This window comes from Natrix helvetica (genome assembly GCF_964273705.1).
Source record: "Natrix helvetica genome assembly, chromosome: 4".
NCBI classification, from domain to species: domain Eukaryota; kingdom Metazoa; phylum Chordata; class Lepidosauria; order Squamata; family Natricidae; genus Natrix; species Natrix helvetica.
Window position 1 is genome coordinate 60080198 of NC_138550.1, and position 27064 is coordinate 60107261.

Consider the following 27064-nt stretch of genomic DNA (forward strand, 5'->3'; position numbering starts at 1 on the left):
AATTTTTTTTAAATGAAATACCTTGTGCCCTAAAACTGTTGTTGAGCCATTTGCTACTCGGATTATTGTCATGTTTGCCTTTTGTAAAACTAAAGTGACAGTCCAATTGCAAGATATGGATTTTGTGATTGTGCCTTATATAATTGTACTGTTCTTCTAAAAGTGCCTCTGTGGTGATTGTGTTCATGAAATCTATTATGTTCATTTTCCTATTAAATATCTGTTATATATATATTTTTATCTGCAGCGTGAAGTTTTTTTTAACTCACACTCAAAAGAATAAACATTATCACTTTCTTTTGTTTTGCTTTTGTACATTTATTTGGCTATGACAAATAACAAAAGACATTTTTTGGTCACTTGTCTCACTGGTGTCTTGCCAAAAGAGTTAAATGTGAATATAGATATTTGAAAGTGGAACATGCATGCGTGTGTAGAGATCTCCCATCAGATTTCCTGCTGCAAATATCTTCTTTCACATTTGGGAAGAAATGACTGAATTCACAAGTATTGCCCTATGAAAATAATTGCTTTTTCATGGCTTATTGAATAAACCAGAATAGAGTAAAAATATACTACATAAAGTCATAAGGTATTGTTTACAAACCGTAATAGATGGGATCACAAATTTCATGTCAAACCAAACCAAACCAAACCAATCACACAAACAGAAAATAAATCAGATACATGATGTGTGTCTATCTGCTTAAACAATTGTATAGTCTCCCCCCCCTCACCTAAAATATCAACAGAAACTTTCCTTCACAAACATAATGCTGGACATGCCTTTATCAAATGAATATAAATATAAGGTCTTCAACTGGGAAAATCAGGTTGTTACAAATATGAAGGAGGAAAGTTGTATTCTTGAGAGACCAGAAATTTGTTTTCAACTCCATGAATTGCCAGTGGTCATTACTTGCATTCTTCTAAATGTCTTTTATTCTACTGCAGCCAATATTTATTTTTATTTTCCCCAATTCTCTGATTAAAATCAATTGTTTACTTTTTCACTTTAGTTATTTTTCCCTATTTTCTCTCTGTGTGTCCCTTCTATATCTTGTTTTACCGTTGCTGTGTTTTATTTTTATTTTTTAATTGTTTTTAATTCCTTAGTGTTTCATTTCTGTCATTTTTATATGTATGCCTCTAATGACAAAGAATAGATAGCTGGTAGTGTGAGACTGATCATTTTCATCCAGGAATTCACTCTATGTGACTAAATAAATAAATAAATCACTCTCATGCGATTTGTGCCAGCATAGTCCATTTGTGTCAATGGTCTGGAAACATGCTGAGTTGTCTCCCTGCCAAAACTGATTATTTTCTTGGGAAAACTCTTTTCTACCCTCATTCATGCACTTACATATTGTTCTTTTTGTGTATACTTTCTCCCACTTACTTCCATAGTTGTAATAGTGATTGATGTTGCCATGGGTAAAAATAGGCATCAATCCCCATTTTACCCATGGCAACAGTCCAAACCCTTTACACAAAATAAAAGGCAAAGTAATTCTGGAAATGAAGTTGGACATATTACATCATGTTCTGTTTGTGCATCCTTTCTTCCACTTATTTCTGTATTGGTAATAGGTACTATTATCGCCCTGGATGAAATGGGTGTCAACAACTGGTCCAAACCCAATAAAAGGGAAAATAATTCTGGAAACAAAATTGGACATATTATATCATGCCATTATCTTGGCATTAGGACAAGCTTTTAACCTGGGTTACTGTATCGGGTGCAATGTAACGAAGAATCCTGATAATATTCATAGTGCCATGATGCATTCAATATCTTCATCTGCCATAATATCTACACATGCATTAGAAATCCAGCTACAGAAAAGATCGAGAAAATGCTTTCATTGTACATAGAACAAAGACAAGAAAGAAAACATATTTGAGTTATTTATTGCTAAAGAATAAGGTTATAGAAATGTATGCGAATATTTGTCAATGTATTTGGATTGCAGAATTTAACACCACAGCCCACAACTCCCTTTTTCACATTATGTATACAAGGTTTTGAGGGAATGTAACCCTAGCATAAAGCAAGCAAAGTCCTTTTTGCAGCATTTACTTTTTTTAAACAGCAGCATATGAAATTTAGCAGGCCATTGACAGAATATGAAGGCAGTTTAACAAGCCACAGAGTACCTATCCATTCCCCACCTCTAATGCTGAAGGATGTGCTGGCTGCATTTCTCCCTTAAACTCTAACAGCACAGAGTGCAGTTCAACATAATCAGAGGGCATAGACTGGGGGAAGGGAGAGTTGGAGTAAGCCTTCAACAGTGATTTTGTGCATCCTTAGATTTTGGAAACATGAAGAGAAATGGAGTTTTTTCAAAGATTATGACAAGCTTGCTTTGTTCTCATTACAATGTATATTACATAGAAAGATATGATGAGAGGTCACCAACTTTTAAGCAGGAAGTCACTGAGGAAAGAAAAGAAAACATTTCCTGCCTCCCTTTGTGTTTTAAAGAAAGATTAATTAAATTGGCTTGGATGTGTTAACCCAGCTATTCCAAAGGGCATAAAAGACAGCTTTTTCAGAAAAAAATATTCATAGCATGAAGGAAATAAATGGAAAAGTCTGGGTTAGATACATTGTCGGGAAAAAATCCCCCTTTTGCAGGCAAAGAATCCAGTTGTAGCCAATGAGGTGATGAAAGTAGACCATCCAAGAAAGAACAGCAGTCCAGGAACAGATGGCAAATTTCTCTCCCAAAATGTATCCGTAATTGGAAGTGCTGGAACCTCCTAGGATGAAACATATTACAGTAATTGTTAGATCATGGACATCTGAGAAGCCAGAAGCTGCAGCATAGTGCAGTTTTATCAAGAAGTTACCCTACCTCAACTCAGTGGTATTTAATTCTATGAAAACACAAATTTATACTTTTTCCTCAGAAAGTGCATAAATTTAGTTGAGCATCTATTGTCCACTACTGAACTGATGCCACCCAAAAAAGTCGGTTCTCAATTCCTATGCTTAGTTTATTAATGCAAACTGATACAATTAAAATGAACCTTTCACTGAATTGTATTTATAAGTATGGCAAATAGCTTGGATCATCATCATCCATCATAAAAAATAACACCACTGACCTTTGGAATACCTACTGATAAAGATAAATGTATTCATTTTCTATTAATTGGGTTTATTACAGCCACACCTTGTGTACTGGATACCTCATTTAGCAACTGTTCACAAATATGGTAATACATGGCAATAATAAAATCATTTTCCAAACACTGTGTGCACTTACAACCAAATTTTGTGTGCCTCACAACAATACACATCAAAGTGTGAGCATGCTGGCATAGTTGAAAGAGAATAAGACAGGGGTGTTATGTTCCTCTCTTTCTGTGTGTCTCTTTCTTAATCACATATTCACTTAGTTATCATTACTCTTTCAAGCATCAGAAATATTGTCCTAATAATAACCTTGGTATGTACAAATGTCATTCTGTAAAGTAATACTTCATGTAGATGATTACAATGCTTATATTTTTCCTTGGGCTATTAAATGCACTTGTGAGGAAGCTTCCTATTAGTAGCAGCAATGGAACTAAAATCTGTGAAAAACCCATTCAGTTTCTAGTGTATCTCTATTCTCCATTTTACTATTATAATGCATTGTGCACCAAGTTGCAATAGTTTCATAAGCACTTAGAGTTACTTCAAGTTACAAGCTATGTAGTTATATTCATTTTCTATGTATGTGAGATGGTAAAAAAAAAGTAAAATCTGCAAGAAATGGCAAAGTTTTTCAACTGTTTTTCTTTTAAGTTTAAGAATTCATTAAATATATTCTCAACAAACTGGGCTAATAAATTTGTTCCTAACTCCATAGTCAAATTTTTATTAGATAACTTCATCTTCCATTAGGCCCAAAATAGGAGAGTGATCCAGTCAAGTACACAGGCAATATATGGAGAAATATTATTTTTGAGCACACTTGCCTTTGATTCTGGTTCTGTTACCCAAATTTCATTCTTTGAAATTTTTCCCATGCTGTACAATATCTGGAAGAGAAAAATTATATTCCAGTAACACTAATCCTTTTTATATCAAGTGCATCATGCAATTGAAATAGAAGAGATTAAAAATAGAAGAGATTAAAAAAGGCCATTTGTCTATAGTATTGACAATACAGATATTTGTCTTGGGAAGAAATCTAGTCAGAAATCAAAATAGTATCACCGTAACTTGGTATATATTTCATTATTCTTTGGTAGTTTTAATTTTTCTTTGGTGTAGCAATATTGAATATATCAATGCCAATTTCCCAGATCATGTTTCAAATAGAACTAGTTTATTTGGGTCTTTCATGAAGGTGGCCAATAGTAGCGGTTCTGTTTACCTCTCTAGCAGCTCTTTCTCCAGCCTGCACAGCTCCTTCCATATAGCCACTCCACTGAGTTGCTGTCTCAGTGCCAGCAAAGTAGATTCTACCAGCTGGCTCACGTATTATTCTTTAAACAAAACACATACACATAAAATAGAGAGATAGTAATTCCACTTGTAGCTAATATATTTGCATGAACAATAAGAGGCACTATCCTACATTTTCTGTGAACTTTGTAAAGTTTTGTTTCAAGGAATGCAAACATTTTGCAACATCCTTCTTTTGTGTGGTTCATTTTTTTTGGTGCATTTCACACACTTAACCAAGCTGTATACCAAATATGGCAGTGTTTTTAATGAGTAGAAGGGAAGTGATACATCTTTGCTATTCATTTGTTTTACCATGCTGCTACTTGCACAAATAATAAGACTTTTACCACAACTCAAATCTGTTATGAATAAACTTTTAATCCCTGCTGCCCCTGGGATGCCAGCCAGTGGTGGGATTCAAAACATTTGCTACCAGTTTGGTGGACGTGGCTAGGTGAGGGCATGTGACTGAGTGGGCATAGCCAACCTAATGGCATTCACACCCATGCCCACTCAGTCACATGACCCCCCCAACAAGCCACACCCACAGGAAAAGGTAGGAAAGTTTGCAGGATTTCTCCCTATCTACCACCCCCCTCCCTTTGCCAGTTGCCCCTGTTTCCGCTCCCAAATCCCAGCCCTAGCCTTATTTGCTCCCCCACCACTGCCTCTTTGGTTGCTTACCTTCCACAGCAGCTGGTCCAGAGTCCGAAAGGCAAGCTGACCGGAGTTTTCAGCAGCCCCCGTCCAGCTGCTGCTGCTGGGAAGCAGCTAGCTAGCAAAGAAGCCTCCCAGCCGCCTCCTCTTTGAGAGCCGCTTTGCAAAGCAGCTCTCAAAGAGGCAGCGGCTAGCTGCAGGCTGCTGAAAAGTCCTCTGTTCAGCGAAAAAGCTGCTGCCATTGCCGCCATTTTCTTCACACATGCACATCCCACTGCCTTGCAAGTCCAATGGGATGCACATGAGCAAAGAAAATGGCAGTGACGGCAGCAGCTTTTTCACTGACCGGGGGATTTTTCAGCGGCCTGTGGCCAATCACTGCCTCTTTAAGAACCAGTATGCAAAGCAGGGCAAGAGAGTGGCTGTCGGGCAAGCGGTGTGAGCAACTGGCGATGGGGGGGACTGGTTTGGGGGCGTGGCCAGCCGGCCATCACTACCTGTTCACCAAACTGGGCAAAATTTCTTCCACCCATTTGGGTGAACTGGTGTGAACCAGCTGAATAACACTACTGATGCCAGCACTATTAAATACCTGAAGGGTAAATGTAGCCCAACTCCATTTGAAAGAGATTCCAATTAAATGGTTCTATTTAACTTCCTTTCTTCCTGTCTTTATTTTCCCAGAATAGTAAATATGCTACCTTGAAACATTACCACTTGAACAGTTTCCACATAATTCCAAGATCATATCTGCAAATAATAATCTGTAATTAAGCCCTGATTTTATATTTGACTTTCTTCTATTCAACAGTACTAAAGTCAAAGGCACTAGCTGCAACTTTAATATTGCCAAATATGTAATATTTTTATAAACCTTTCTTTCAAATATGAGATTAGCTCATTGTTCTGATACTTTGTCAAATATCCAATAACTGTGGGGAACAATGCCAAGAAACGAGAACATTGTTATTTTGTTTTACCTTCCATATTGGGTCATAATGCCCGGTGGAAAATATGCTGCATAACAGCCTCCACTATATTGTTCTGTACACCAGTTCTTTTCTTCATAATGCACTGGCTGTAAGAATAAACCAAGATGAGAAATAAAGCAAATTTTCAAAAAGATGTTGGCAGGATTAAAATTAGGATTACTAAATATTGATTACATAGAAGCAGATTCATATCAACTGAAAAGTACTAGATTAAACTTCATAGGCTGCTTGCTGATAGAATCTATCTGAACAATTTGGCTCAGTTAGATGTTATGTTTCCTGGCTACTGAATAAACAAAAGTTTTATTTGGCCTCCCACCCCCCAACTATTGGAACATAATGTATATTGTTTTAACTTTTTTTAGGTAATTTTTATTTTATTTTTAATTTTCAAAACAAACACAACACAAAGAATCCTCCTTTTTTACATACAGTTGGTTACAAAAGACTTTCGTGCATCTCTTCCACAGTCATCAATCATAATTCATATTAACTCAAGTATTTTAACTCCAATATTTTTACATATTACCATCATCATACCTCCATTTTAATTTGATTACAATTGTTTAAACGTCCTTTATCATAAAATATATCAAGATTTAAAACATAACCATATACTGGCATTTCATTTGCTATTTCTAAAATCCTCCAAAAATACTCAATCCTTATGGCCTATTCTAGCTAAACATCCACAATATCTAGTAACAAAAATTTCTAATCCTCCTTACCAAATCACTGTTTACCATTTACATCCAGTTTCCTTATGTTGTACCCATAGTCCAGTGACATGCGGTGAAGTTTATGGCTAGTGAGGCAGCAATTTTTTTAGACTTGTGGACTTCAACTCCCAGAATTCCACAGCCAGGCATGCTCAGTTCCGATTTAAAGCAACAGCTTTAAACTTATTTAAATAAGTTTTCTTCCTTCTTTTTCTTTTACCTTCCCCTCCTTCCTCCCTCTCTCCCCCCTCCCCCCTCTCAAACACACAAACACACACACACACACACACACACACAGAAGTTGGATTATAGTGTTTAATTCCATGTAGCTGATTTCCAGGGCAAAGGAGGAGTTATTTTTGCCCTGTCCAATGGCATTTTCTTTGATAAAAGGGATGGAAAGATGGTCTTTGGGTTCCCTCCTTGAATGAGAGAATCCGTTTTAGTCAAAACGTTCAAATGTAATAAAATGATCTTCCTGTCTCGATCTATTTCATTGGAAAAGATGCCCGCCTGAGGAAAGAGCTTTTCATGTCTCTGAAAGCCAGCCGAGGGTGGGATCTCTCCAGGATGGGCGCAAGACCGATCCATGTTCACCAGCAAAGGGCAAAACTCTCTTCCATGGCCTCATTTCCCACCCGAAGCTTCCCCGTTTCTTCTCCATTCTTTTGCTTTCCGCAAAAACAGGGACGCGCTTTGGGAAGGCGGGAGCCCAGAGGAGCCCACCGGCGCCCGCACCGCCCGCTCTGGAAGCCAAACTGCGAAACTTCCCAGCTCAGCTGCTTCCCGGGCGGGTGGCGCCTGCCAGACGGGACGACAGGAGCTGTGAGGGAGCACGGGCTCCAGGGGCTCTGAGCGTCCACCAGCCTGAGCTGTGCCGTGGGTGAAAGAAAGCGCTTTAGTCAGTGGGGTGTCAGGGGAGAGGATAGAATATCTCCTCCTCTCCCCCAACACCCCACTGACTAAAGCACTTTCTTTCACCCGCCTGAGCTCTTCCGCGGGCGAAAGAAAGTGCTTTAGTCAGTAAGGTGTCAGGGGAGAAGATAGAATCTCTCCTCCTCTCCCCCGACACCTCACTGACTAAAGCACTTTCTTTCGCCCGCGGAAGAGCTCAGGCGGGCGAAAGAAAGCGCTTTAGTCAGTGGGGTGTCAGGGGAGAGGATAGAATCTCTCCTCCTCTCCCCCAACACCCCACTGACTAAAGCGCTTTCTTTTGCCTGCCTGAGCTCTTCCGCGGGCGAAAGAAAGTGCTTTAGTCAGTGAGGTGTCAGGGGAGAGGATAGAATCTCTCCTCCTCTCTCCCGACACCTCACTGACTAAAGCGCTTTCTTTCGCCTGCGGAAGAGCTCAGGCGGACAAAAGGAAGTGCTTTAGTCAGCGGGGTGTGGGGGAGAGGAGAGAATGCTCAGGCATTCTCCCCTCCTCTCCCCCACACCCCGCTGACTAAAGTGCTTCCTTTCGCCCGCCTGAGCTCCTCTTCCTCTTATATATATGAAACTCCCTCATGGATATTATTATTTTATATATTATTATTTCATGATGAGAGGGGAGGCTCTGCCTCCCCTGCCTCCAATGACCGCACGTCCCTGACCCATACATATATATTTTCCTTTGTATCATTATCCCACCTTTATTTGACTGTATCCTGTATCATAATAACTTTCCCCCTTATAATCAAAATTTAACTAAATTTAACTTAATTCTTTTTTATTAGCCTTTATATATAACCCAAAAAAATTCTAACCTTCCTTTCATGGGTACCATTCAAATATTCATATTCAATTATTACTTATCATAACAATACATATGTATATATTATTATCATTATCAATTATTTATTTGACTATATCTATTGTCACTAAATTTCACTAAGTTTAACTAGTTTTAAATTATACACTTCCATCTATCAACCTGTATCTTTCCAGTAACAGAACAGTCTCATGTCTTCTGCCATTTGTGGTATCAGTCCTCTAATCATCTCCTTAATCAAGTTAGTACGGACTCCTCTTAGCAACTCATTGCTTATTAAGTCTCTCATGTAATTCCGATGCCCTTCTTCTGTTTCCTTAATCAGCTTATCTTTAATTGTTGGTGGTGTTATCAATGATGTTGCTAATAAAATTTCTCTCTTTAAATCCATAAATTCTTTTGTTTTTTCTTCTTCTGTATCTTGCCATTTAGGGTAGAGTTCCCCTCCATTTAATTCCTCTTTCAGTGTTTCACTCTTTCCATTTCCAGACACAAATCAATCACCATAGATATCAGCAGATTTAATTTCTTTATAATCATTTTCCTCTTCGGTTTTTAGAACTCTAAGCTCCACTTCTTCCACTTGATAAACATCTCCAACTTTTTCATCATACTTTACTGTTAGATGCTCTTAAGTTTTCCAGCTTCTTCTCCATTCTCTCAAATGTATTTGATAATTTCTGAATTTCTAACAATATCTTTTACAGGCTTAAAATTTCTTTCTGCTATTGAAGTTGTGCCATTATCTCCAGCTGACAAACACTGCTGCTCTGGCTTAGACGGTTTTTACAGGATTAAACATAAATTCACAATAAAATCTTATTTTCACTTTTCTCTGGTTAAAGATATACTTCAAAAGGACATCTGCATGCTTTTCTTCTTATCATTCTCTATAAACAAACAGTGAGATCTTGAAATGCCAAGCCAGAATAATCAGTGAGGAAAGTAAGAGTGTTTTGTTTCCAATACACAAACCTCCAACCTCCAAGCCTCAGCACTTTTCTTTCCCTCTGTTGTAACAATTTTCTTTGTTTAAATAAAAGTCAAATTCTTGAGTGGGTTAGAGAAGAAGAGAGGAAAAAACCCCACAGTAGTGAAGTAGAATATTAGTTCATAGGTTACAAAGAATAATAATAGCAGAAAAAAAAAATAGAAGAAAAAAACTTAATCCATTCATTTTAAAAGGCTTGCATAAATTCCATCCATGAACATAGCATTTAAAAAGTAAGATAACGCACTGTCCAAAACCATTCAAAGCTTAATTCCGCTGCTTGTTTCTTCTGTTCTCAAATTTAAATTAACTTTTAAGTTTTTTTATAGGCAGTCTCTTTTAAAACGGCAAAAAATCCTCACCCGTTGGAAACTCGTTCTCTTTCCGTATCCTTCCATTTTGGAGCTGCCCCGGCTTCATCAACCTAATGGCTGGATTTTTTGTCGCCGGCTTGAAGAACTTCCCTTGGATCCATCAGGGACTTTGCGATGTCCCTGAGATCAGCAAGACCTATTCTTCCTGTTCACCGTCTCTGCGGGACTGTTTAGGTCGGATTGGACCACCCAGCGGCAAAAGTCTCGGCTGCGGTCTCGGAGCATCGAGACCGCACATTGGTACCGCACCTCCTCCTTTTAACTTTTTAATGAAGAGAATCTATAATTTTCAGAATGCACATTCTTTTCACATATTATAGTCCCATGGTGAGGAATCAGAAGTTATATCCAATAAATTCAGCGTGTTATTTTCCCCATTAGAGTATTTTGATTTTCAAAACAGACTATCAACCTACATTTAATCTGTTGTAATCTGAAACCATATTTATTTTAAAAGTAAGCTAGTTTTGTTCACCAAGTTCAAACAGAGTAAATAATTCTAGTGAGTTCTCATAAATGTGAGGAATTGTGGACAGGGAGGCAAGTAACAAAAAGGAAAGTAGACACGAACAAGCAAGAAAAAGAAGACATGTTTATTGGCAGCTTATGTTGTAAATACCAAAGTAGCCCAAGTTCTAAGAAAGAACTACTTCAAATAATTCAGAGAGACTCCATCATAATGAAATCACTGTAAATAAGGTTGGAAATTCTTGCAATTTGCAAGATTTGGTATTTGCCAATAAAGATACTTCATTGAAGACTGTTGAATTCTAATATCCTTGTACTTGCTCAGCTCTGAACTGCTTTACACCAGCAAGTGGCTTTAGGATTTTAGAAAAAAATGTTCTTTTTCTATTGCAAAATAGAGAATCACAAAGAGAAGGGGCAGAGATTTATAGAACAGTGAGGACACTGCTATGGACAGAATATTGTAATTTTCTGTAATATTGTAATGACAGTAATTTTGATACAATTCATAACTTTGCAAATGGCATGAATATTACATTTGTTCAACGATATAATGTCCCATATTCAGTGACGTGCGGTGAGGCTTATGGCTGGTGAGGCTGGTGACGTCATCAGGAAGGCGGGGAATGGGGCCACGTGTTCTGGAGGCTGAGGCTGCCTCAGCCTCCAGCACACGTGATCCCATTACATGCCTTCCTGAGCGTGCTCCGCCAGCTCGTGCTCCGCAGTCCTCTAAAGCGACTGGGGAACGACGAGAACCTTCCTGCCTCTGCTGGACTCTGTGCGCTCCTCGCGACTGCATATTGCAGTCGCGAGGAGTGCGCGAAATCCAGCAGAGGATTTCGCGCACTCCTTCGTCATCTGGGAGCGCTGACATTTCTGCCTCTGCAGCTCCCGGGCGCGGCCGGACGGAGGTAGCCAGAATAGCGCCGAGGCAGTCCGGCGGGCGAGCGACCGAGGATCAGGCTGCCTCGCTCACTCTTTTGTCTGCCCGGACCGCCTCGGCGTCGCTGTGGCTACATCCGTCCAGCCGCACCTGGGAGCTGTGGAGGCAGAAATGTTGTCGGCGCTCCCGGATGACGAAGCCACAAAAGCGACAACATTTCTGCCTCCGCAGCTCCCGGGCGCGGTCGGACGGATGTATATAATATTATAATATTATAATATATATATATATATATATATATATATATATATATATATATATATATATATATATATATATATATATATATATATATATATATATATATATATATATATATATATATATATATATATATATATATATATATATATAATATTATATACTATTATTTCATGTAGAGAGGTGAGGCTCTGCCTCCCCTGCCTCCCCTGACTGCACGTCCCTGCCCATATTCTTAAAAAGTTTTAAGTATTGTAAAATCCAGGAATGTTGCTGTAGGATTTAGCTTTCTTTGGATAAGTAGGCAAACTATATTTGATTTTTCCATCAATCTTCATAGAATATGATGATTCACGCAGATTAATTTAGTCAATTTTTGCATAGAATGCTATGAAACCATAAATCCAGACAATATCAGGGATAATAAAGAAGCGGTTTTAGCCCAAACCATATCAGAGCATTTTTGACTCAGACTCAGACTCTCTAGTCAGTACCTCATGTGGGATGCAGTCAACTAAGGAAGTTGACAATTTAGCAAATCAAACTTCCAGGAAATGAGATGGAGGTGTATAATGATGGAAAATATAAGGCACTACATTACAAAAGGTGCTGCTGAAGTCCATTAACAAAGAAAATGCTTCTCAAACATCTTGGGGCTATGTTGTGCAATGGGGAAGGAACAATTTATATAACCAAGTTTGGCACATTGCTTCCTATGGTAGGACTGGAGAAAATGAACAGAGCTTGTATATTTTCCAAAATTACAGCCCTTGACGTAGCTCGCATGATTACATTCTGCTATGCCTAGGGCATAGTGGCTTGCTTAAATTTGCTGTATAAATCCAGTCAATGGATGCAAAAAGACAGTAGCAAAATGATCAGATAGCTCTCCAAGCCCAAATACTATCTCGAAAGGCTGCCTCTCACCAGCCTAGCCAAAGCTCACAATTTTATGTCAAACTCCTGTCTCTAAGACATTCTAAGCACCACACTACTTTGGTTAAGCCCTGACTTTTTGTTCGAAGTAGGCTTAGTCAATTATCAAAATGGTGAACCTCATAATAAAAAGCTATTCTTTCTGGCTGTCCCAAAGAACCAGTTTCTTTTTTTTTTGTCTGCAGCATGAACTTCAAATCCTTCTCCCACTTCTCTATTAGTTCACATCTTCTATTGTGTATCTAATGCTTGAGAAAAACATTGCTGCATTACTAATTCAGGATTTTATTCAAAAGGCTGTATTAAATAGTTTAAATCTATCTTGAGCATGCATCCTAAAAATTCCTATAGCCTGACCACAATATTGTAACTATCAATACTTCACCAATTTTAAATGTTCTTCTTACTTACATATAAAGCTTCTTCTGATCCTAGCACTTTAGCGTACAATTTACAGATTTTGTTCTTTCTGCAGGAAGAATGAAATGTTTAAAACTAACCTAAATTCATAATTAGCTTTTAAACTAACATCACAAGGCATTCAATTTGGGAGTATAGAAATGAGATGAACTAATAGAATAATAAGACACAATAGAATACAGTATATAATTCCAGAAATATTTATTCTAAACTACTGCCAAATTCACATATAAAAGTAGCAGGCTTTGTATCATCTTGAGTTGGAGTACTGTTGGGGAGGAGTATATTAGAAACACTTTCATTTTGTCCTCTTTCTCTTTGCTATAACTCTATGGTTATGTAGTAAAATTCAGGGTTAGGGTTAAGGTTAGGATTAATGTTCTCCAAAATTTTACAAAATTTCCCACCATTTAACCTCTTTTGATCTATTCTGATCCTTAGGAACTAGGTTTTGGGTTTTGGAAACCTGGATTAATAGCTTGTTATGAAAAGTTATTGTCTTGCAACAAAGGTAGAAAACAATACTTTAATGGTAGATTAACACTGAATTAATTATTGTCAGAGAATGAAAAACAAAAAATTAAATGGGAAAAAGTTCCAAAATCTGTTGATTCTTACCTCTCTTCTTTGCTAATGTTTGCTAGTCTAAAAGCTTTTCTTGCAAGAATAAATCTAAATATAAAAAGAATTTTTATGAATATATATCCCCATGCAACACATATGAACAACATTATTGCTCAAAGATAAAAATACTGTACCTTGAAAATATTACCAATCTAATTTTTGCCTGGCACATATTCAGCTACATATATAGCAGAAAATTAAATGCTAACTATAGTAGCTGGGGTTCTCAAACTGTATAATGAGACTCTTCCCTTTTCCAGGATAATAGGCAAATAGTTTATTTGGGCTTGAACACATCAGGTCAAAATGGGTGAGAAGAAAAGAATCACTTCAACATCCATGGTAGAAGGCATCCTTTAGTTGCACTATCCCACTTATGCTAAGCAGCTGCAGAAAGATAGTCGGCTGTGCACATCACCTTGAATATAACTGTGAGAGTGAAGGGTGACTGCCAGGAGCATGGGTCCTTCATCACTGTCTGCAGGTAGAACTTCTTACCTCACAGTGGAGCAGCCTGGTGGGTTATGGCTATCCCAATACTTCTTAACTGAACTTCCACCTCATTATCCCATTCTGGAATCAAGACCAGTGGAGAACTTCCAGCAGCTTGACTGTGCTTAATCACTGGAGGCAAGTCAACAAGACTTTGCAAACCATCCCCACCCCCACCACTAATACTCTGAGTCACGCAGCAAAGGAGTGGCAATTTAGCCAGCAATGGAGAAGAGGAAAAGACTATGCTTGGCCAGACTCAGCTGGTCTTCTTCTTGATATCTGGTCTATGGGAGGCCTGTTCGGCATAGCAGTTTTCATGGGGTACTGACTTTGTGCTGGAAAGCAGGGACATCTCTTTGTGTGGGGTGTGTGTGCGTGGAGGATGTATATGCAATGGGAAGGAAAGAAAGTGGGAGAATCTACAGGGAAGAAAGTGCATACAAGAAGCAGTGGCCTCAGTATCTGGAGGCAATGGTGTATCTGATTTACAAAGAGACTTCAGAAGAAGACCCTCTTGAGGGTCCATGATCTCGGCAGCAGAGAGCTGTAAGAAGGTGCTACTATTTGGCATGGGGTTTAAAATGACAGTATTCTGAAAAGACTGTAACATTAGTTTATGTATTTTCCTCACTTCCTGTGGTATTGATACAAAGTCAGATATTGGGAAGCTTCTGTAACTATTTCAGTTAAATATAGACTATCATAGGCTCAAAATCCAATGCACAGTGGCTTGGAACAAGGAAGGTTCAAACCATGAATTATGATGCTGAGTAGCATCTATAAACCACAATTAAGATTAACCACATCTTTAGAGTTCCTAATTAAGGATAGAAGGAAAGCAAGTGATTAATCTTCTCTATAGGGAAAAACTAGTAAATGCCACAATAATGTCATGGCATAACATCATTTTGCAGCATGACATGAAATATATATTCATTTTCCCAGCAATGTTAGGAATGGAAGTAGAGAACTTTCTCACAGGCAGCAGAACAGCTGTTGTATATTTTTTGTAGAGTTCAATAAGTCCAACAAGAAGTGGTAAAAGCTAATATTAATGAAGGAAAAAAGACAGAACTGAGAACATGCACGTGGGAACTGATATGATATAAATCTGATTTTTTTTAAAAAAATCAAGATTCTTTCAAGTTTTTTAGAACTCACAGCTATAATCAAATTTTCAATACAACTTTATTCATATTTGGTAGCCAAACACATAAATGTTGGATTTCTCACCCCATAAGAGCAGGTATGGATCCATCTGGTTTAGAATCATCTAATGTTACTGAAATGGGAGCATCATCATCCAGAATAATTGTGCAACCACAGAAACCTGATAGAAAAATAAAAGGAGGATGACCAACACAAAAATGCAATCCAAAGCATAATTTTTTGGTAAGCATTTTCAGTTGTCCTTTGCAAAGTTTTACTTTCCTTCTTAGCAAATAAACATTTAGAGCCATTCTGCCAAATAACCTTCCAAGGGATTTGTGAACGCAAATGGGGGACATTAATCTGATGAAATATAACTAGAACTTATACAGAAATTCACTACATCTTGTGTAGGGAAAGTATATTAATGTTGGTACTTGTAATTCATCCATAAACCAGGCCAGGCCTATGTAAGATAATCTCAGTTTATTAGACATACATTATAACTTGTCAGATGTTTGCTGATTAATCCCATCTACCTTTTTTTGCAACAAAACCCATTTTTTATGATTGTTCATATTATGTGAAGTTTGATTCGAAGGCATTAGAACATGTTTAACTGTCATAAAACAGATTCCATACATACCCAATTTCTTCCAGAAGGCTTCTTTGTAGTACACCATGCATTTAATGACAGAACCCATCGGGAGGCGCTGGATTAATTGGTTTCTTATTGTTGGCAGTTCCGGAGTGAAATGAATCTTTCCAGTCAATATTGGTGGAATGGCACTAATAACATACTTGCCCTGTTTAAATATAGCATAGGCAAATCTTTGACACATTTTGAAAATCATTTCTATATTTCAATTTATTTTGAATCTTTTCAAAGTCCATAGTGTTTGTAAAAGACTTTAAAACAATGAAAATAAAATTGCAATTCTAAGTAAATGAGCTGTCAGGCCTGTAGTTATGTTCTTTTTAGGATCTTTGGCCTGCCACACTTTCTTATAATTTTCTATGCTGTTTCATTAGTGTAGTAGTTGGGAGGGGGGAATAGAAAGGAGTAGGATTGTAGAATGGATTGTTGACATTCTTTTGTAGAAGCCAAGGTCATCTTTTGTCTCCGCATCTCGACACCTGGCCGGAAGAAGATGGGTGTACATGCCAGCGTGGAAGATGATGATTGGAACATGTGATGGATTTGTGGGTGTGGGGAGAGATCATGAACTTTCAACTGGTTGAACTTAGAGAATGTACTTCCAGAGTTGGAATTTCCATAGCCGTGCTAAATTGCCTACGGAATAAATTGGACCTTAAAGGATGTTTTGCCTTGGACAATGATTTATTTCTGCATGGTATTTAGAACCCTAACATTATTCCAACTCTGCATCTCAAAATAATTCACTAGCACCCCCCCTCGCAGGGGGGGGGGCTGGTGATGGGGGTCTCGGCATTCCCAACGCTGACCGGGACAGCGTAAATATCAGCGAAGAATAAATGAGAAGCTTTTGGTGATAAGAAGCTGAGTGCGGAACTTCAAAGGCAATGGAATGCTGCTTCCAGTTTAATTGCATCAGGAGGAATGCAGGAGGAGACACGACAAGACGAAGGAAGGTCGCAGAAATATTTCTTCAGCAAATTGTGAGTGCATGCTCCCCCTCCTTCCCCCCAGCTTGGAAACAAGGCTTGGGAAAAAAAAAACCCTAGAACAGAGGTTTGGGTTCCTTCCAGACGGCAATAAATGAAATGGCTTGTCACCCTGCAACTAGCTGGGAGAAGGATTCCCTTTCAAAATGGGAATTTCAAAGGAGGCAGGAAGAAGGAATTTTTCCAGCATCTGTCACTTGCAAGCCACCACAAATGGGGCCGCAACCAGTAAATGAAGCAAATTGGGCAGTAAATTGGGCTTTCCTCCCAGGACTTGGATGGAAGAGATGCTACTTACCAACTCCTTTGCCATCAGCATGGGGAAATGCTCCAAGCCAGCAGAGGGCACCTACTTGGCCCATAACTCATCCAAGCCAGCAAAGGGCACCTACTTGGCCCATAACTCCTCCAAGCCAGCAGGAGGGTCCTTGGCACGTAAAACCCCTTAGCCAGCCATCATTGGTTGAGCTGCAACCTGTGAAGCAGGCAACCCCGGGATGGGTCTTAACCCCAGGTCATGGATGGGAGGGATGCCAGTGGGCACCTGCCCTCCCTCAGCAGATGGCACCATGGCAGAAAGCTGGGCAGTGGCCAACCGAGGGATTGACCTCCCCACCGGTTCCAGTCTCCCCTGCAAGGCCCAAAAAGGTTCTTACCAGACCTTCCTACAGAGAAGAAATCTCCATGGAAGAAGGGATTACCAAACAGAGGCCTGCATTGTGGATGGCGGGAAAATGTGCGCCTGCAAGGCCCCAAGTGGTTCTTACCCCACCTTCCTACAGAGTAGCAATCACCAACATGGAAGAAGGGATTACCAAAGCCAGGCCTGCAAGATGGGAAGCGGGACAAGGTGCATCTGCAATGCCCCAAAAGGTTCTTACTCCACCTTCCTACAGAGAAGCAATCTCCACCATGGAAGAAGGTTTTACCAAGGGGGCAGCTGCAAGTTGGAGAGCAAGGCAGTGTGATGAAACGGTTCCTGAGTTTAGAGATGTAACTAGGTTCCATTCCTCGTGGGGCCCAATTAAATGCCACCATTGTTGTCAACTTGGCCACAGAGCGTCAGAGTGCTTGGCTCCAGCCCCAATGCCACAAACGTGCGCACCAACCACCACGGCGGTAAAGAGAGGGTCCCAGATGCCACCACAGAAGAGTCATCTGGGCCAACAACCTCTGGAAGAGGATCCCCAACTTAAGGTGAGGAAGTGTCCTGCCAAGGGGGAGGCCTCGGAAGAGGAAAAGGGCAGACATTCTTCGGAGGAGGATCCCCAACTTAAGGTGACAAAGAGTCCAACTAAGGGGGAGGCCTCGGAGGGGGAAAAGCCTAAACGACCTCTGGAAGAGGATCCCCAACTTATGGTGACGAAGAGTCCTACCAAGGGGGAGGCCTCGGAGGAGGGAATTGCCGAAGAACAAATGTGTGTACCAGTCGCCATGGTGGTAAAGAGAGGGCCCCAGATGCCAGCACAGAAAAGTCATCTGGGCAAACTACCTCTGGAAGAGGATCCCCAGCTTAAGGTGACAAAGAGTCCTACCAAGGGGGAGGCCTCGGAGGAGGGAATTGCCGAAGAACAAACGTGTGTACCAATTGCCACGGTGGTTAAGAGAGGGCCCCAGATGCCCGCACAGAAAAGTCATCTGGGCCAACAGCCTCTGGAAGAGGATCTCCAACTTAAAGTGACGAAGTGCCCTACCAAGGGGGAGGCCTCGGAAGAGGAAAAGGGCAAACAATCTCCAGAGGAGGATCCCCAACTGAAGGTGACAAAGAGTCCAACTAAGGGGGAGGCCTCGGAGGGGGAAATGCCCAACCGACCTCTGGAAGAGGACCCCCAACTTCAGGTGACGAAGAGTCCTACCAAGGGGGAGGCCTCGGAGGAGGAACAAGGCCAGCCGTGGATGATTGAATCCAAGAGCCCAGAACCTACAGCACCTGCAGCAGAGAGCCCTAAACAGCAATGGGAAGAGGTCGCAATGGACTTCATCGTGGAACTCCCAGATAGCAGTGGGCATAAAGTAATTTGGACTGTGATTGATTTGTTTTCTAAGCAGGCACACTTCATTGCTTACTCAGGATTGCCATTCGCAAACGAATTAGCGAAAATGTTTGTGAAACACATTTATCGCCTGCAAGGAGTACCCAAGAGGATCATTTCAGACCGCGGAGTCCAGTTCACAGCCAAGTTCTGGAGAGAGGTCCTGAGATCCATTGGGTCCACACAAGAACTGAGCTCAGAGGTTCATCCCAGCATGAACGGCGCAGCAGAGGGAGCCAATGCGGTGGTGGAACAATACATCAGGTGTTTTGTGGACTATCAGCATGACAACTGGTCGGACTTGCTACCCTTCGCCGAAGTGGCGTACAATGATGCGGTCCACAGCAGCAGAGGATTAGCGGGTTTCCAGATTACCAGTGGCATGGAAGTTGTTGCCATGCCTGAGTTGCCTAGAGAATCTCCTTCTTTCATGTCTTTGAGTGAATGAATGGACATGCTAAAGAAAGGATGGGAGAATACGAAGAAGGCTCTAGCAGTTGCGGCAGAAGCCTACCAGAAGCAAGATGATCAACGTCGCTCACTCCTAAACCCCTAACGTGTGGGGGACAATGTTTTTGTATCTACCAAATACATAAGATTAGAAATGCTTAGCAAGGAATTGGGTCCAAAATTTCTAGGTCCATTCCCAATAGTGAAGATAGTTAACTCAGTTACAGTTCAACTCAATCTACCCAGAAGTCTAGGGGAAATTGACCCAGAATTTCATTGTAGCTTGTTGAAACCAGTAATTGGGTCTAACAGAAGAGCATCCACCCAAGCTCAATCTCCTCCTGTGGTGATAGAAGGGGGAACACAATCTGAGGTGGAAAAAATTGTAGATTTCAGGCTGAATAGGGGTTGCTTACAGTACTTAGTGCATTGGAAGGGTTACCTTTGGTCTGAAGCTAATTGGGTGAACAGTGTGAACCTAAAAGTGGAGAAGTTAGTAAAGCAATTCAATGGGAAGTTTCCCGAGAAGTCAAGAGGTTCCCCTGGGTGGAGAAGTGGTGGTTAATTTTGTTATGTTAACTTTTATGTTATTCTCTTTGCAGGAAACGTTTTTCTTTTGAGGAGAGGCCGCCTGTCAGGCCTGTAGTTATGTTCTTTTTAAGATCTTTGGCCTGCCACACTTTCTTATAATTTTCTATGCTGTTTCATTAGTGTAGTAGTTGGGAGGGGGGAATAGAAAGGAGTAGGATTTTAGAATGGATTGTTGACATTCTTTTGTAGAAGCCAAGGTCATCTTTTGTCTCCGCATCTCGACACCTGGCCGGAAGAAGATGGGTGTACATGCCAGCGTGGAAGATGATGATTGGAACATGTGATGGATTTGTGGGTGTGGGGAGAGATCATGAACTTTCAACTGGTTGAACTTAGAGAATGTACTTCCAGAGTTGGAATTTCCATAGCCGTGCTAACATGCCTGCGGAATAAATTGCACCTTTAAGGATGTTTTGCCTTGGACAATGATTTATTTCTGCATGGTATTTAGAACCCTAACATGAGCTGCTCCTTCGCTTTCTCTTTCTCTTTCTCCTCCCGCCTCCTCCCCCGCAGCCCACACTTATTCTGGATTTTTTAAAAAAAGACAATCCCAACCACTCTCCTATTAAAATAAAAAAATCCTGTATCAGGCAATGATCTCATTTACTTTCACCCTTTCCTTTCTCAGTCTAGCTAAAACAAAGCCTCAAGTCCCAACCAAATTCATTTATTCCTTTAAGTAAATTTATAAAGCTGCAACTCACTTTCAGTGGCTTCGGGTGGCTTACAAAGATAAAAACCCAATATAAAAAAATAGCAGCAACAACCCCCTACGTCCCTAGTAACAACAGTTAATCAAATAAGCAATTTGATGGGCTCCATCCCATGTTCGGTTCCCCAGACCTATTAGCAAAACCAGATCTCACTTGTTAAAAGTGAGGACCAATCTTGTCTCTGCAGGGATGATAACAGAATAACAGAGCTGGAAGGGACCTTGTAGTCATCTAGTCCAACCCCCCCATCCAAGCAGGAGACCCTATACTATTTCTGACAGACAACAGGCCAGCCTCTTCTTGAAAGCGTCCAGTGATGAAGTTCCCACAACCCCCAAAGACAAGCTGTGCCATTGATTGATTGCTCTCACTGTCAGAAAATGTCTCCTTATTTTTAGGTTGAATCTCTCCTTGATCAGTTTCCATCCATTATTCCTTGTCTGGCCTTCAGGTGCTTTGGAAAATAGCTTGACCCCCTCCTCTCTGTGGCAGCCCCTCAAGTACTGGAACACTGCTTGCAGACGTTTCATTACCCAAACTAGGTAACATCATCACTGCTAGGTAGAAGTGGGGTTTGCTCTCCGTTTATAACCTAATGGCTTGCCCTATCAGTGTTGGTGGGAGTGGCCTTAGAGATGCTTTGGTTGGGCTGTTTATTGTTAATTTGTTTGGCAGTTTCTTGATTGAGGTATTGTTTATTGGATTGTTGGTTTGATGTTTTTCTTAGAGTTAATCTATGCTCATCTGGGTGCTGATTGATGGTGGAGAGGTGCTTGGATCTTTTTGTTCCCCTTTTGGCTAGCTGATTGCCTCTTCTGCATAGCGTTTTTTTTTGTGTGCATTCTATGGCTAATTTGTCAGAGTGCCAAGGTTCTACAAACACTCTGACAAATTAGCCATCAATAGATACGTAGACATAAACAATATCTATAGACTATGCAAAAGTGACAATCAATTAGCCACAAAGGGAACAACCAAGCTCAGAGAGTACCAAGGATCCCCCATATTACAGCTTTCTGGATATATTTATTAAAGCTTTCATTAATGCAATATTTATACTGATATAGAATGAAAGCTACAACTACTGTACTGATAGTCCAGTGATGGTGAAATGTCAGAAGCCAATTACAACATCACAAAATCTCTCAATAAAAGCAACTTGAAAAGTATCTTGAGTAATGTGAAATGCAGAGGAACAATAATGGGGCCAATTGCATCCAGCATGTTCTTGTTTAAATGCCTATGATGCATTTATGTTATTCAATTACCTTATATATCTTGTGGTTCAATGTCTTCACAATGATGTCATCACCTGATTGGTCAATATGGACTACAGGACTCTTGAGTTTAACTTTATCTCTGAGTAGCTCCATTATCTTTTCTGTAATTTGTCCAGAACCTCCAATAAATTTTCTTTCCTAGGAACAACAAAGATAAGAGCAAAATAAGGAGACAGTGTTGAAGCATATAACTGGTACAATGTAGCTGAGAGTGGGATATTCATTAAATAAGATTTTCAAATAATTATTTTAAGGGACTGGACCAAAAAATATAATTCTCTAGGCCAGAGGTGTCAAATTCAATTTCATCAGGGCTGTGATTGACCTCAGGGTGGCCAACTTGCTGGGTGTGGCCAAGTGGATAGGCATAGCCAGCTTGACGCCACTCCCCAAACTGCTGGCATGTTCCCTCTTCACACTGGGTAGACTGGGCCGAAGCTACACTGGCCTGATGTTTCCTCTTTGCACTGGGTAGACTGGGCCAAAATGACATGGGCTGACCCCCTAAATTTTCCACGATGGACCCACGGACTGGATCCGATCACATCATGGGCCGGATCTGGCCCAAGGGCCTTGTGTTTGACACCACTGCTCTAGCCTATACTAGAGGAATTATAACAAAGACGTTCCAGCTGGCTGTCAGCACTTATGTTATATTTTAGCTTTGCTTTTATTTGGATATGATTGTTTTTTTATATTTTTGATATCACCTAGAGTCCTTTGGTGGAGTAGAGAGAAGTATGGTTCGCAAGTAAATAAATATGGAATGGGATATGGTATGAAAAGATATCTGTTTAAACCTAAAAGGGTGATGAGCTATTAAATTTGTTTATACTTGTGATGAAGATTGGAGATCACTTTGTATATTTCTATATTATACGGGATTATTTCTCTTTCTTTCCTTTCTCACCCCTCTATTTTCTATTCTTTCTTTCCATTCTATTTTCTATCTCCACATTTAGTTTGCATTAGTTTTTATTGCTATAATTAAAATTGCTAATAAAAATTATTTTGTATGGTATTTTTGACTATATGGACACTGGTTGTAACCATGGAAATGAAACAATATAATTACTACATGGGCACAGCCATATTGTACTGAATACATGAGAATAAGGGTTGTTATAATATTAATCTAATTTCAGGAGAAATCTAAGAATACTGCCAATAAGTAAAACTTTCATTAATTATTCCATATTGAGATGTCTGCAGGGGGAAGCCAATGAAACTCAAGATAGTAGTCACCACTGACTTTTTTGGCCTTCCACAATGGGCACCCATTTCCACAACTGAAAAGCTACTCTAACTTTGGGGAAAATATTCTTTGTTATACTTTAAAACTCTCCCTATTACAGAAATGCAGAATCACATTCATTCATTTTGAACTCTCAAAAGGAAGGATAAATGAATCACTTGCTTTACCTGCCCTCCGTTGGTTATACTAAAAATCCTGGTGCTTCCCCCACAAAGCTTCACATACCACAGGAACCAGAGGGCAGAGACTTCGTGTGTCTCTGAAGTGACATTGATGTTGACAAAGCTTGCAGCGAAGTCCCTGGCAGCTCTGTATATAATCCAAAGGCAGGCATAACATATTAATTTTATCTTAAGAAATGAAATAAAATGGAAAACCAATTTAACAGTGCATTTCCTTAGTTTGACAAGGTGAGATATGTTACATAAAGGACAGTTTCCCTAACACACTACTTGTGCACTGTGAAATGGGTGTTTCACATTATATTGCTGTTACTATATCCCGAGATGCTCCCATTTTGCTAAATGTAGAAGGATTCACAATTCAATGCTTGGGGACATTTGAATTGTGGCAGCACATCATGCTGGAGTAGGTGGTATCCCAAACTCATTCTCCTGTGAGCAACTGGTTTGTGTAGTAGAAAGAACCTAGAAACAATGGATTCTGCACATACTGTATATTCAATAGCTGCAGTATGCAATACTCTTTGCTTTGGGGAACATTCTGTTTTCTATTATTGCCAAATAATCATTCTTCTTTTTCCAAATGAAGGCTTATTAAGCTTATTGTGACTATTATTAATAGGTGAAAACAATTATTGGCTTTTTCTTTAACAGGTAAAAGAATGCCAGTAAGAAATCTGCTATCTTCCTTCCTGAGAGTGCCTCTATCGGAAGTGTGATATTTATTCTAGCACCACTCCCTTCTTAATCTTAATGGCTTTTTGAACATGACATGCTGTTCAATGGTCAAGTACAGCTTACATATCTACTGAAAGTTCAATAACTTGATTTAGATCAATCCTCCAAATTTGATTATGATTTAATTATGATTATAATTTTCTATTTCCATTCTATTTTGCTCCACGTTTAATCAGATTGTAAACTGAGAAAGGGATAGCAACTAATGGTTCCCGACTTTCTAATAAAATGTGTGAATACATTCAGATATTATGGGAAATACAGCTTTTTATTTCTAAGTCCTCAAAACTACAGATCTGGAGAAGCCTTATTATTACAAAGGACCGCACAGTGGCTATGCTCAAATGTACAGAACACCAGCAAAACTTAAGTAATTACAATATTACATAATATTGTTGTTTCTGGTCAAAGCTTTGGCATCAGTGACAACAGTCTGAAACTCAGTAGCTAGATAGATACACCATGTGCACAATTATTAGGCAACTGAGTATTTTGACCATATTATCCTTTGTATGCATATTTTCCACCTCCAGGCTGTATAAACTTAAATGTTTAGTGGATATAAGCAGATCAGTTGATGTGTATTTGTGTAATGAGGGAGGGTATGGCCTAAGGAGATTAACACCCTATATCAAGGTGTGTATAATTATTAGCAGCTTCTTTTCCTCTGGCAAAATAGGCTAAAAAAGAGATTTAACTGACTCTGAAAAGGCAAAAATTGTAAAAAGTCTTTCAGAGGGATGCAGCACTTCTGAAATTGCTAAGGTATTGGGGTGTGATCACAGAACCATCAAACATTTTGTTGCAAATAGTCAACAGGGTCGCAAAAGAAACGTGTTGAGGAAAAAAGACGTACATTAACTGCCAAAGATTTGAGAAGAATCAAATGTGAAGCTACCAGGAATCCATTATCCTCCAGTGCTGTCATATGCCAGAACTGCAACCTACCCGGAGTGCCCAGAAGTACAAGGTGTTCAGTGCTCAGACACATGGCCAAGGAAGGATGAAATCTGACCACCACTGAACAAGACACATAAGTTGAAATGGCAAGACTGGGCTAAGAAATATCTGAAGGTAGATTTTTCAAAGGTTTTATGAACTGATGAGATGAGAGTGACTCTTGGCGGACCAGATGGATGGGCCCATGGCTGGATCAGTATGCATGTATTGAAGTACTCCACTGTGTAGCTAGCCACTAAAGGCCTTAAAGATGAAAGAATAATGACATGGCCCCTTCCTCACCTGACCTAAACCCTATTGAGAACTTGTGGGCCCTTCTTAAACATGAGATTCATGGTGAAGGAAAACCTCTCTGAACAATGTCTGGGAGGCTGAAACCCAGAAGCTAGGTAGATATATAGAAAATCCAATCTATTTTATTGAATAAAGCTATATTATAAATTAGTAAGGGTTGTTTCATTAATCAGGAGTTTTCTTTCTTTCTTCAATGGAAGACCAATACAGTTACAATGTTATCATCATTTAAGTCTGTATATGCTCTAACATTCTAACGTGATTGGATATACGATTGTACTACAATTAGTTATCTCCCACTTGAGAAAAAAGAGAACATAGAAAAACCAATGAAGCATGTAGTATGTGTGACATGCAGAAAGCTAGAAAATGGGCATATAGTAATAAGATTATAACTGAAGATGGATCACTTACTTTGTCCAACAATGTTTGTCAATGAACTGTTTCATTGACATTTTGTCCAACTCTTTAGCATGTGGTGCATCCCATGGTGCTTCAGCAGGAATCTAAAAACAAACCAAGAGTTGCAAATAGGCACAGTTTATTTGCTGATTTTCTTTTCATGAATCAATAACCTCAATCCATTGTCCTTGTAATGCGGTCATAAAAAGAAGCAAACCCTATCGTGTTACAAAGTTAAATTGCTTATCTCTGCTTTTTTTTTAAATGGAGAGAGAGAAAATATTGCATATGAAATGAATGAAATTGTAACACAACTGTTTTTAAAGAAGGCACAATCATAAGCTAATCCACCCTTGTAAACAATGTGTTCATGAATTACAAGTGACATCAGGACTTCAACCCACTAATTGGGGCCATATAATTCTCTGTCCAATGTTGAATAAAACGTTTTTAGCAAAAAGAAAGCCTGGAAAATCTATTTTCATTGTCCATTAATATCCCTGTAATAGATACGTACTGCAATAAGATTTGTACATTCAAAAATATTAAACCTAATCTCAAAGCCATATATGCAATTACTTCTTCTGGAACGTAATAACTTTAAGACATTGCAAAACCTATACTTATTGAAGCATATTTTCATTGCAACTGTAGTGATTTTCTAAATCCTTTTTCTGTACAAATATAATTGATCTCATGCATCTGAAATATAATGCTTTATTGATTGAGGTGTAATCTAAGAATTACTGAATATGTTTGATAGTGATACTAAAACAGTTTCCATAGTTTAGACAAAACAGCAATATCATTTTTTTTTATTCCACTCAGTTTTTAAAGTATGCATATCAGACTGAATTAATAATGACAGTTATTTAGAAAGACACTTTTTTGTCTTGGAAGATTTAGTGACCATGCGCTCTGAAGCTAAAAATCCATTTAGTTAGTTAAATTTATATCCAGCCAAGGATCTTGCTGTAATCAATACGAATAATTGATATGTCCAATGAAAATAAATGTTTTGGAATATATTACAAGGCTACATACGCAAGCAAACTGCATCTATATTTAATACAAAGTATATTTTAGTGTTGATTACAAAAATCACTTATAGCCCACCCCTGCGCCATGCCCCCTGCGCATGCGCGTATAACCTCCCACTGCACCGTACATGCATGCACGGCTTTCTTGGAACCTGGGGAGGGTGAAAACGGCCTCCCTCGCCCCCTGTAGGCCCTCTGAAGGCCAGAAACGGCCCATTTTCCAACTTCCAATGGGCTCGATAGGTCCGTTTTTTGCTCTCCCCAGGCTCCTGAGACTTTCTAGGAGCCTGGGAAGGGGGAAAAAC

At 39.5% G+C, this 27064-nt stretch overlaps 1 protein-coding gene across 2 annotated transcripts in view; it reads right to left on the bottom strand.

Moving 5' to 3' along the window:
* Positions 1-1896: 1896 nt before the first annotated feature.
* The window catches only part of LOC309391181 (amine oxidase [flavin-containing] A-like), a 55007-nt gene continuing 29839 nt past the window's right edge, over positions 1897-27064 (bottom strand). For both annotated transcript variants that reach the window (XM_081951365.1, XM_081951366.1), the window contains exons 5-15: positions 25732-25823; positions 23311-23452; positions 21877-22026; positions 15818-15977; positions 15256-15352; positions 13522-13575; positions 12895-12952; positions 6088-6185; positions 4377-4488; positions 3976-4038; positions 1897-2769 (exon numbers count right to left, since the gene is read on the bottom strand). In XM_081951365.1, coding sequence (XP_081807491.1) covers positions 2608-2769; positions 3976-4038; positions 4377-4488; positions 6088-6185; positions 12895-12952; positions 13522-13575; positions 15256-15352; positions 15818-15977; positions 21877-22026; positions 23311-23452; positions 25732-25823 — 1188 coding nt within the window. In that variant the 3' untranslated portion in view covers positions 1897-2607. The remainder of the gene's footprint in view (positions 2770-3975; positions 4039-4376; positions 4489-6087; positions 6186-12894; positions 12953-13521; positions 13576-15255; positions 15353-15817; positions 15978-21876; positions 22027-23310; positions 23453-25731; positions 25824-27064) is intronic.